This window comes from Eulemur rufifrons, chromosome 7, assembly GCF_041146395.1.
Source record: "Eulemur rufifrons isolate Redbay chromosome 7, OSU_ERuf_1, whole genome shotgun sequence".
In the NCBI taxonomy this organism is placed as follows: Eukaryota; Metazoa; Chordata; class Mammalia; order Primates; family Lemuridae; genus Eulemur; species Eulemur rufifrons.
The window spans coordinates 90,084,409-90,096,659 of NC_090989.1; the positions used below are offsets into that span (position 1 = coordinate 90,084,409).

Consider the following 12,251-nt stretch of genomic DNA (forward strand, 5'->3'; position numbering starts at 1 on the left):
TCTCTTGGAGATTCACAAGGTATATTAACATATTAAAAGCTCTGAGAGGCCCTGCAGTAAAGAAACCCCTCACCTGCTAATCTTTTTAATCCAGTATTCCCAAATTTATTGGACAGTGGAAATCCAGTGCCCTTGGAAATCTGGAGGATCACAGGATTTAACTTTAGCTTCTTGAGTCTGCCAAAAAGCTTTTAGATTCTTGAACAAATGGTATAAAGCCCCCATTCCAAAAAATTATCTGCCTTGTAAAACAAAAACACACAAACAAACTAACTTGTATATCCTTTATGCTAGCCTAGCCATAGGGCAAAAGTCCTGGAAAAATAGTTGCAAGCCCCGTTATCAACAATCTGTATAAGAGTTGGTATTAACCAGCCATCTGTACTATTAGTGGTGACACCAAGTGATGAACTGGGATTGGCTTGTACCTCTGTTAGCCAAATGACAGGCCCCTACCCCAGGTAGCTGTTGATAGGCTCCTGGCAGTTCCTGCATGGCCATAGGCCATCTCACCTCTCTCTGGAAGTGAGAGGGTAACAGACTATCTAACCAACCAGCCAGTATTTCCCTCCTCACCCTACAGAGAGGGCCTAGACCCCTGGCCAGAAGGCAGTGGCCCTGGCTCTTCCAGTATGCACAACTCTTGTTCTCATCGTGGTTCCCTGTGCAAAGGGGCAAAGAAGGAAGCTCCCTGTGTTGTAGGGAGGGGTAGAGTCAGGCAAGCAGCCAGTAAAGGGGGGCTCCTACTTTATTAGACTTAGAGTCAGGTTGGGTCCCTTTTACCAATTTCACCTCTGCCTGTTGTCAAATGCATGGTTCTTAATAGGTGTGGGAATAACTGCTATAAATGCTTTCCAGCAAATGTATGTGTCACTGGTCTGTTGTAAGCAGGTGGTAAATGAGTACCTTTGAGGGAATGGTCCTGTTAAGGCTTTCCTTTCCAAAATAGAACCTTGGGTGATTTCCTAATCTTTCTTACTTAATTATTTAGGTGATCAGTTCTTGTCTTTAAAGTCTATCTGTTGCAATTGTTATCTTTTTTCTTTATCTAAGCATCTTTGAAAAGGCAAAATGCCAAAATCTTCACTAGTCTGGTTCCCGTCATTTCCACCTTGTGTTGCTGGAAATACTGGAAAGTTACTCTGTCCTAACAGGCCTGGAGGGATCTCATGTTTGCAAATGTTTGTAAACGGTATGATGCGTTTTACCAAACAGCTATGTAATCTCTGCAAAAACCTGATGATGGGAAGGAAGGGACTGAGGGGGCCTCTGTGTGCATATTGACCTTTAGGGCAACTTGCATGTGTGTTTTTGAACAGACTGTGGGATAGTTGAGGAAAATTCCTAAAGGTAGAGATAGCTATCCTTGTCAAATATCTGCCTTGTGGCTTAGGACCCTGAAGAATTTTCTTAACTTGCTTAATGGGCTTGGTGTGCCTTTTCTGTGACTGTGGTTGTGTTGGAAAATAGTCCCTGAACACAAAGTTGGGTTTGTGCATTCTTCCTGTGCACAGGCAGATTTGTGGGCATAGCTTGGAAGCTTCAGGTCAGGAAGCATGAGAAGGGCTGGCCAGTGAATCCTGAAAGCTGACGAAGGATTAAAATAGCTGTGCACCAAAATTAGAGAAAAGTATTCAAGTTAATGTTATAAGACCTTCTTGGGTTGTTTTCCTTTTAGTTTTATGTTCTTAATTGTATATACCCATTGATCCCTTTTAAGTCAGTTGGCAAAAATCAGTTTATGTAGAATTCTTTGCTTTTATCTGTAAGGAGATGATTTGGAACTGAGCTAAATATGAATATGAATATCCAAAGTCCGTGAACTCAGAAACATATATTTTGAAAAATTTCATTTCTCTCCTATGCTGATATGTACATATGACATGGCCTGTCTTAATGATGTCAAATTGGCCACGTAAATTAAATTTATTTCTCAACCCAAGTACTTGGGATTAACAGCTGAGTGCTAGTGCCTGGCCTTCCTCCCTGCTGTCCCTGCTTCCTTCCCTTCCAAGCCTACTGTTTGGAAGGCAGTGAGGGATTTCCTTTGGCCCATCAAAGAGTTTTACGAACAGAGAGAAAAACTAGAAGTTAAAAGACTTCAGGTTTTGACTTAACTCTGCCACTAACTAGGTAAGACCTTGGACAAGTCACCTAAACTCTCTTGTTGGAAAAACCTGTGAGTTTATGAGTATACAGAGCCTGTCTAGGTCTCACTTTACTCTTCTGTAAAATGAGCAGAGAGATTTTATTGGTACGACTTCAGAAATCCCTGCTCCAGACATCTGAGGTGTGTGGATTGTGGCTGTCAGTTGTAAAACTGGTGATGTGAGGACTTGATTGATCCAGCCAATATTTATGAAATTTCTTCAATGTCTCAGTCATGATCTAGGTACTGGAAATACTGCAGTGAACAAAACCTTTAGAAGTTATTCCTTCTTTGATAAAGAATTTTTACCAAACACTTTTTGAGCACTTACAATGTGCCAGATACTGCTTTAAATGTTTTGTGTACTAATTATTGTATCAAACAGTCGTATGAAGTGGGTACTACTATTATAATTATTTTACAGTTGAGGAAATTGAGGGATAGAAAGATTAAATAACATACCCAAGGTCATATAGCTCATAAATGCTGAAGTCTGGGATCTGATTCAGACTTTCTGGCTGTAGAGTCTGTGGTTTTAACTTCGATGTTCTACTGCCCTCATTGTCAATTAATTGATTAACTTAAAGTAATTAGTATTCATCATAACTGATGGCAAAGTAGGAAAAAAATTAAAAAAAAAGAAACTCGCTTCAGAGAGAAATCAGAGAGCCTACTTGGTCTCCCTGTCTGGGGCTCCCGGCTCTGATGGGAGGCAGGGACAGTGAACAACCATGGTACAATGAAATTCTATGTCCCCAGCCACTTGGCTGGTTGTGGCTGCCTGGCTTGATGTCACTGGCTCCATTGTTAAGCCACAAGACCTTCACCATTCCCACAACCACAGGTTAATTTCAGCCTTGGCCATTTGTAGAGAAGTGAGTAATAATGGACTTGGATTCAAAATATCTGGATTTGAATCCTGGCTCTGTATTGCTGTCATCACCTTGGGCAACTTTTTATAATACCAATAGAAACAGCAATATACTAGTAGCTACTGTTTATTAAGCACTGCCATGCATTGTGCTAAACACTTCATATATTTTGTTTCTGATCATCCGTGGGAGGTATTTTTATCCTCCCTTTACAGTCTGGTCTTGGCTGCTATTTCTACCACTTACCTTGGGCAAGTTACTTAATTCTTGAAGCCTTAGTTTTCTTATCTGAAAATTGGAGTTAGTAATATCTATTTCCCGGGTTGCTATAGGGATTAAATACAAAAATGTATGTAAAGCATTTCGGCCATTGCCTAGTCCAAAGATGGCGATAATGTCATTGTAGCTTTTTATATAGCTTAATGTCTTGCAGCTATTTATCTGAGGAGTCAGATTCAAATCTAATTCTAAAGGCTGTCGTGAGTACAGGCTGGAGCTGTGGAGGCCTGAGGGAAGCAGGTGAGCAGGGTGCTGGGAAAGCTGCTCCACTGCGCTGACTGCTGCACATCAGCAGGTGGGACTAAGCAGACAGAAAACTGAGCGGGAGGTGAGGAGGCTCTGGTCTTCCTGTCCTGAGAGCTGACAGCCAAGCTGGAAGCTACCAGCATTGAGGATCAGTTTCTAGAGGCCTGGCCGTGACTATGTCCTGGCCTTGCCAGGAGCTATCTGGTCATCGAGGGGCTGGTATTGGTAAAAGGACAGCAGTACCAGCCAGGCACAGCTGCACTGGGGCAGATGGTGTCCTGCAGTCAGCCTGACTCAGGACTGTCCTTCCCAAAAGATAATGCTTGACATGTGGGGCTGGAGAGCCTCGCCTGAGCCCAGCATATTCACATGCAGGATGCAGCCTTGCAAAGAAGGCAGCCTAAGGGGTATTTTCCCATATTACAGACGGGAAAACTACAATACAAGAGATCAGATAACACTTACTAAGGAATAGAATCCAGACTTGAACTTTAACTGTTTTAACATAGTTTAATTTGTTGTTCTCTACAGGTGATTAAGTGAGAAAAATTAACAGTGTTCTATCGCGCGCGCGCGCGTGTGTGTGTGTGTGTGTGTGTGTGTATGTTGTATACACACATACTTGAATTATCCGTTCCACTTGAGATGCATTCCTTGGGCCAGTACCTTAATGAAGATAAGATTCTGGGGTATATTATAGATGTCCTGAATATAAAATATGCTGTTGGAGCACGTTTTCTTGTATACCACTTGTCATTGTGGTAATTTAATGACTGTGTACGTGTAGTTATTTGCTTATGTCTATTTCCCTCTTTAGATTGGAAGCACTTTGAGGCAGGGGCCAGGTACGCCCTGCCTCTACCTTAGTGCGTAGCACAGAGTAGGTGGCTATGGAGGGTGCCAGGTAGCAATCAGGGATTGAATAAATCTTACTGTGTAAAGCAGGGCCTTTGACTTCTCAAGCCCCCATGACATTAGAAGCGGGGAAGGTAAAGTAGAAGTTTATCTTTGAGGACTTCGGCTGTGAGTGCAGCGTGGACTGGAATCTGGGGGATGTTGAGTCAGCACAGTTTCCTGGTGCTGTACTTGGGAAGATGGTGTTGAAAAGCCTGAAGGCTCAAGATAAATATGGAGAGTTCTCCTACTGTTCCTGTTTTCTTTGTTCTGTTTTGCTTTTGTAAGCATATGCTTGTCAGTTAGGGCTGAAACCGAATAAAACAGCTGCTAAATATGGTTTTAAGAGAAATAACATTTTGGTCTTTTTAAGGCCTGTAAGTTTAGAGTAAGCACAGTCGTCTGGCAGAAGTCAATAGGGAATCCGGGGGTAGGCAGTCGTTCTCAGAGCTGTGTCAGCCACCCATGTTCTGTTGGGGCTGTTTTACCTGCCGAAGGACCGGTGGCCCCAAGTATTAATAAGTGATTCTGTCACAGAACGTCTGTGTCTTTAAGAGGCGCTCTGGAGAAGGGGTGTCTAGGGTCCGTTTAGGCTGCTGCTCAGGATTCTGCCCAGCCCCTCTCAATCCCATTCTGGCAGGGGGCAGATTGGGAAGAATATGTCTCATCTTTTATGATGCTAAGGAAGTAGTCATCTCAGACATTTAAGTTTGCCTTTTTCAATCTTTGGGATTTAGTCCAGAGATTTTATTTAGTGTTCTTATAAATCCAGTATCATTCAGGGGACCTGGAAGAATTAAAGTATAATTCAGCGACTGGGAATATCAATCCCTGGATCTTAAATCTCTCCATTCCGCTGTGAAGTCAGGCTTGAGCCTGCCAGTGCTGCTTAAATTTCATCAGCCGATAGGAGGATTTACTCCAGCATCCCAGGAGCCTGAACACTTAATGTGTCTTCTCAACTGTCTTACTAATTTCTAAAAAGACTTCTGTTTGTCCATAAATATCTAACCCTGTTTGCTAAACATGTGCTGATATTATTGGTTGAAAAGCAATAAGTTTTTTTTATTGGCTTTATTAGTTTTGTGGGCTTTTTTCTTAGTTGAAAATTTATGGAATGCAGACTGAATTTTTCTGTGGCATATTCCTTGTTTCTGGAATGAACTCATTTTCAAAGAGGAAAAAAGAAAGAAAGGCAGAAGATGAATATGTGTTGAAGTCCTTTCATGTATCAGGCCCCGAGCTAGTGTAGACACTCACAATCCTCACAGTAATCTTGGAGGGAGGTAATATTGTCCTCATTTTAAAGATGAGGAAACTGAGGCTCAGAGCAGTTAGGACACTGGCTCAAGGTTGGAGAGCCAGCAAGAGCTGCATCAAGGGCGGAGAATTCTGATTCCATGAAGCTGATGGGACAGTGGTTAAGAGCTCAGGGTTTGGAGTCTGACCAGCCGGGTATACATCCTGTCTCTGCCACTCATCAGTGGTGTGACCTTGACCGATGTCTCAGTTTTCTCATCTGTAAAATGAAGAGAACAGTAGCACCCAGTTGTGATAATTTAATGAGCTATTCATGGAAAATGCTTAGAATAGTCCCTGCCACATAAGTGCTTATGCAATGTTAGCTCATGTTGTGATTTTTTTTATTGTAATGACTAACCAAATTTGCTTTTATCAGTACTTGCTGAAAAGTAACATTTTCTTTCAGGGAATAGCCTGCCTTTTGATGTGTAGTTATATCTCATTATGAAATAATGTAAACTACTCTACCTTAGAATTAAATTCTCTTCTCAGCCTCCCGGCAAAGGTTAAGATCTGAATAAAGGCATGTGTAGCCAACAGGGATTCTTGACTTTGGTAAATGTCAATGATTTGCTCTTTTCTCCTTGGTGTATGTAACCTTCTTCCATGCTGCCCATCCTGGCTTTAAGAACAGCTAAGCAAACATGAGAGCAGGAATTAAGCTGATCCTTGTCTCTTAGCTTTCCTGTCTTGGTAACATGATTATTAGGTACATCATCCTCTCCTTGTTGCATTCACATGGCCGCGTCCTGACAGCCTGTCTTCTCCATGCACATGAGGCACAGTTTATACCAACGGGCTTTATGGATATTGTTTAAGAGCTGGGAGTACTGTAGGGGCTTATACATGCGACAGCTTTGTGCTTTTGGGATTGAGTTAAGAGGGATGGAGAATACAGTGGCTGGAACAGCTTGTCTAGATTGAAAAGAAATGATGTAAGTTTGCTAGATTTTGGCTCTACATTCTGATCCCATTTTTTTTTTTTTTGCAACTTCTTCTATACATATCTTGGAGAATTGGGAGTGGGACATCACTTTATTCAGTAAATAGTTATGTCTAGCAGTTATGTATTGGACTCTGTGCTAAGTGCTGGAAAATACTAAGATAAACATGTTACAGTCCCTGCTCTCGGGGCATTTGTAATTCGTCAAGAGAGAGAAGTGTAAGAGAGGACAGCAATGTACGAAAGTGATTATCACAGAGCCACGCATGACGTGCTGCAGGTGCAGAGAGAGGGGTGGTGACACTGATTTGAGAAAGGTTTCCCAGAGGAGGCAGCAAGATGGGCTTTCAAGGGTGGGCTTGCTCGGTAAAGAATGGCAGAAGGAATAATCTTGGCAGATAGGCATTATGAACCGTGGCACAGAGCTGAGTGTTGCGTGTCAGGGAAATGGCGGGGGTTTGAGATGGTTGGTTACAGCACAGAATGATGCAACACCAGGTTGGGGATAAAGGCTGAGCCTAAGAATGACAGGACCTTGACTTTCAATTTGAAACACATCTGGTATTATTTTCAGTCATGGAGAGTCATGATTAGAAATGTCTACTTTAGAAAGATCAATGTGAAGTATAGTTTGAAAGGAGGAAAGACTTGATGGAAAGCAAATTGTTCCAACAAGAGATGGTGAAGCTTCTTGTGTGAACAGAGTAGAGTAGATGGATATGGTGGACATTTGGAGAAAAGATCATTGTCACTTAGTGAACAAAATGAAGCGGGGAGGTGGACAAGGATGGAACCTTGGGAAAAGCCCGCCTTGAAGGTGTGGGCAGAAGCAGTAGAGTTTGTGAGCGAGACTGAGAGGTATGCTAGAAGATAGAGGAGGGGGTATATATTCAACAAGAGTTGTGGTGCTTGGCAGTGTAAATGCCTCAAAGGGGACAATAGGGCAGGATTGAGAAGAGACCACTACACATAAGAAAGTGAGGTCATGGGGAGCCTTTGGAGACATTACTTTAGAGGTCTGGCTAGAGTGGAAAAAACAGCTGAATGCTTGTACTGTTCAAGCTGTATCACTCACTGTTCCACAAGAACATAACTAACAATAAAATACATTTGTGTAAAGGAATATTCACAAACATCCAGTCTCCAGGTATTTGGATCTAGGTATTTGGATTGGGGAAAAGAGAGAAGGGAGCTTAAGGTCAGTACTGAAGTGTCATTGAACAATACCTCTGCATTCGGCTTTCGAGGGTCTCAGAGAGCCCCTTCTGCATGTACCATGACTCTAACCATACTGCTTTGTCTTACTACTGTCAGGATTGTGTAGAATGTCGATGATAATAGCTTTCTCGTCTAATTCCAGACTGGTTCTCATTTATAACCAGGAAACTTGTAGTAGATGCTGTGGTGTGTCACCCAGATCCCTTCTCCACTACCAAGGCCTTTATTGCTCAGAGTGTAGCAACTAGTGATGACTCTCCCCTGAAAATTGTCCTTAGCTGAAGCGTGTCACTTCACCCAAGACCATAACCTCTAGGACAGGGATGGGGGACAGCCCACATACAAGGCCTAGTCAGTGGAGGTGGAGTGCAAAGGCCCCATGCTTCGAGACAGGATAATTCTGAGGGATCATCCTAGCTCCAGAGCTCCCGTGGGCTCAGGTGAAGATTTTGTCTCCACCCCATTTCAGTTCAGCTCTTCTCTCTGCTCAGTGTAGTTCTTCCTTCACGCTCCCACAGGTGTTGTTCAAGGCATACCCCGGTACACTTCCTCAGAGTAAATCTCAGAGTCTCAGAGTCTGTTCCACAGGGGAACCGACCTGGCTCAGTGACTGTTTCCACTTTGGTTGTCTACTCAAGGCAATGGAGCTCTTTGTTCTGTTGCCAGTGGAACTCCTTAGTTTCTCTGACCTTTGCTTCTGAGGTCCTTGGGTGTGTGGAAAGCCTCTCTTTCCCAGCAGTTTGGAATGGAAGTCTCAGTATTAAGCTTCCTTGGCTCTGACTGGCTGGGCCATCTGCCAATTAATAGACTATTCAAGGAGAGAAACATCCCCCCCCCCCCCCCCCCCCCCCGAGTCAGCTGCGCAGATCCTCCTGCGACGCCCTGTTAACCTCGGCCCTGAGAGGGATCCGTGAGGGGGAGTGACCCCTGCACCTCGGAGGTGATCCCTGCTCTGCACCTGCTTCTTCTCCTGCTCTCCCCCAGCACCCCTGTTTGATTCCCAGGTTCCTTAAGGCAGCCACTAGTCACCACCCCGTAGCTCTTCTCTTTCTTTCATGTTTTTCAGTCAAGAGAAATGAATGTTGAAAACACAATTGAGATATTTCAAGTAAGTGTAGAACCTCTCTCCAAATATGTTGCAGAAACACCGCTGAGCAAACAAACTACTGGGAGGCACAGCTTAGAAACAAACAGCAGCTGCCACCATTTATGGGCTTTTTTTTTTTCCTTTTCCTCATTTCTTTCTAATTCTGTTTGTAATAAAACCTGCTGCTCTAATGGCCTGGTAGTTAAACAAATTTTTCTTTGCCATCTTGAGACCTCCCTGGTGGCCTGGACAGTGTCTTTTAGCTGTGGGGTGCTGGTTGACTCAGAGCTCTAGTCCCTTAACGATGTTTTCCGGTGTTGTGATTCTGTCTGAAACCACACCTGCCTGACCAGGTGGGGCATAGCTGGAATTTCTGGACTACTCGAGTTTTTAGGACATGAGCACGGAGTGTGGATTCTTGCCCTTCTGGCTTTTTAAGAGCGAGTGATGCTAACTCCAGTCTTTCTCAGTGATTTAGTGCTTAATCTGTTGGGGCTTTCTAAGCTTGCTTTTTAGTTTTTGTTTTGTTTTTTATGTTGACTCTTTGAAGGCACATACCCAAGGGCTTCTCTTGAGTCTGACTTGCTAAAGACTGTGAATGTAAAGAAATCTGACTTGTCACATCAAACTCATTTGCCTCCTTCCCCAGAATAGCAGAGTTGCTGCTTCCCATGGAGCAGCGCTCCGCCATCTAAACGCTATTGGTCGTGTGGAATTCCTCAGCTTCCAAGTGGTTCCTATTAGGTATTGATAGATTACTGACTATGTGCAAGGCATTGGGTGAGGCCCTCACTCTTCAGCACTACCTAGACTGCTGCAAGGTGTGACACCTGTAAGCTCAGACACCATGTTGGTCTGCCAGGGTCTCGCAGGGTCACACAGCCATCAAGGAGAAGCTGGTATTTTATCCAGGTCTGTCTGCATGTAAGGCACAGGCTGTTCCCCCTCTTGCCTCTCAGCCACCCACCCACCATTATGACATATGGCAGTGCTCCCTTACGAGTGTTGACGAGAGATGGGCTGTAGGCATTTTTTATTTGTTCCTCAGAGTATTTTTTTAAATTAAATGCTTAACACTTAAAAATCAGGTGATCTCATATTAATCAAAGTGTTCGGTTTTTCTCAAAAAATCTTTAGACCTGGCAATACCGTGCTGCTATGTTGACATGACAGCAGGTGGCTCTAGCTTAGTAAACCACCCCTTCCCCCACCAGGAGGCATGACGTGTCCAGCTTGCCGCAGGCCCCACCTGGGCCGCTTCGCTCCTTTACGTTACTCGCCTGGCGTCTGGGGGCATTTAAATTTGTGACTCTTGATTTATGCCTTTAAAGAAGCAATTTCTGTCCAGTTGGGAATTGGGGTAAAAGTCAATTTCCGCCTCTGAGTTGAATTTTATAGCTTTGATTTTTCTTTTCAGCTTTTTGGGATAGTAATTCAGTAATAATAGCAGTAATTATTGGACATTTATTGAGCACTGTAACATTTAGCTGACTCCTAGGGTTAGTAGACAACTGTTTGGTGGTAAAAACTTGTATAATTCTCCAATGTAGTTCGTGTTCTAAATCCTGCACTTACCCTGCAGGTATTGCAGGAACTGGAGACCATCCTGCAAAAACATTTTTGGAGCAGCAGCACTACAGAGAGGGGAGATAAATCCAAAAAAAAAAAAAAAAAAAAAAAAACTTTCTTTCTTTCTTTTTTTTTTTTTTCTTTTTTTTTGAGACAAAGTCTCGCTCTGTCACCTGGGCTAAAGTGCAGTGGCATCATCATAGCTTGCTGCAGCCTCGAACTCCTGGGCTCAAAGACCACAGGGACATGCCATGATGCCTGGCTAATTTTTTCTAGTTTTAATAGAGATGGGTTGGTCTTGCTTAGGCTGGTCTCCAACTCCTGGCCTTAAGTGATCCTCTGGCCTCGGCCTCCCAAAGGGCTAGGATTATGGGCATGAGCCACCACACTCGGCCCGAAGAAAAACTTTCTAAGAGTGGTAGTTATGTTGATTCCATTTTCTCTTGGAAACTGTTGACTGCCATAGGTAAGATTGCCCCACAATGCAAGAACACATTTCCTAACTGTCAGTGCTCAACACAATGAGCAGCTCAGACATTTTAAAGAGAAATATTTTAAAAAATTAGAACCTCGTCAGGATGATGAGTCTGTCATCTTATTTTGATGTACCTCCTGCAAGTATACTCCCATTTGACAGTGAGAAATGTGTTAATTCTTTTTTATTGTTTCAGTTGAAGAAACAGCTGCTTTTACCTGATCTAAACATATTTCATGGAAATGTAAACTGGAAACAAAATGGAATTTGACTGATTTCATAGCTGCAGATGACTTCAATGTTTAGATGTTGATAGTATTTAATATTAACATAGGGGAGCCCCCAAAGCTAAAGTTATCATTTATTTGCTTATTTTAAATAAGCACTTGTTTTTGATTAAGACAATGCCTAGAATATTGTTTTGAATTTTTATTGTTTGTCTCTTTTCTTTTAGGATCCTGCAGGGATCTTTGAATTGGTGGAACTTGTTGGAAATGGAACATATGGGCAAGTTTATAAGGTAAGTGCACTGAGTTTGAGCTTGGTTCATGTGTGGTTTCATTTTGTGAACGCTGAGTAGCAGTACTGTCTATACTTGCTCATAAATGCCTCATTACAGATTTAAAATGAAATAATATGCTTGATAATTTCTTAAACTGGATTCTGTGATTTGGGCATTTCCCTTCATTGTATATTACAGTGTTTGTATCTGACAGAAATTCTGATGTTGCATATTTGAAGCTCTTTAAGTGTTTAGTTTCCTTTACTTTAATCATTGCCAGAACTGGTTTTCAAAAGAGCAAAGGATGCCATTTACTTTAAAAATTTAAGTTATTAAACTATCATAACTGGAAAAGTAGATTTGTTATTGGCCTAGGGCACAAGTTAAATGAGTTTAATGAATATTGTTAGACGAAAGCTGGCTACCTCACAAAGCAAAGGCCTAATAGGTGCAATGAATTTTACAAGTTAGGAAATAATTAAAAGTTAAACTTGAGTTGAGATTGAGCTGAGGAATAATTCCTTCATGCCCTTTTGCTAATTTTTGCTTACAAATTCACTCAAAATATGTTTTAAAAAGGCATTATCCCCTAGTAAATTATCTAAAAAAGTGGTTGTTTCAAAATGTGGGTTGACTCGTCTTCTGATTATCAAAAGGAAATGGAAACAAACTGTTTTTGGACTACAACTTTTGGGGTTTTGGTGAATGATCTATT

At 42.4% G+C, this 12,251-nt stretch overlaps 1 protein-coding gene across 8 annotated transcripts in view; it reads left to right on the forward strand.

Moving 5' to 3' along the window:
* Positions 1 to 12,251, forward strand: part of TNIK (TRAF2 and NCK interacting kinase) — a 365,195-nt gene that overhangs the window by 72,340 nt on the left and 280,604 nt on the right. For all 8 annotated transcript variants that reach the window (XM_069475279.1, XM_069475280.1, XM_069475283.1 and 5 more), the window contains exon 2: positions 11,489 to 11,554. In XM_069475279.1, the coding sequence (XP_069331380.1) occupies positions 11,489 to 11,554 (66 nt within the window). The remainder of the gene's footprint in view (positions 1 to 11,488; positions 11,555 to 12,251) is intronic.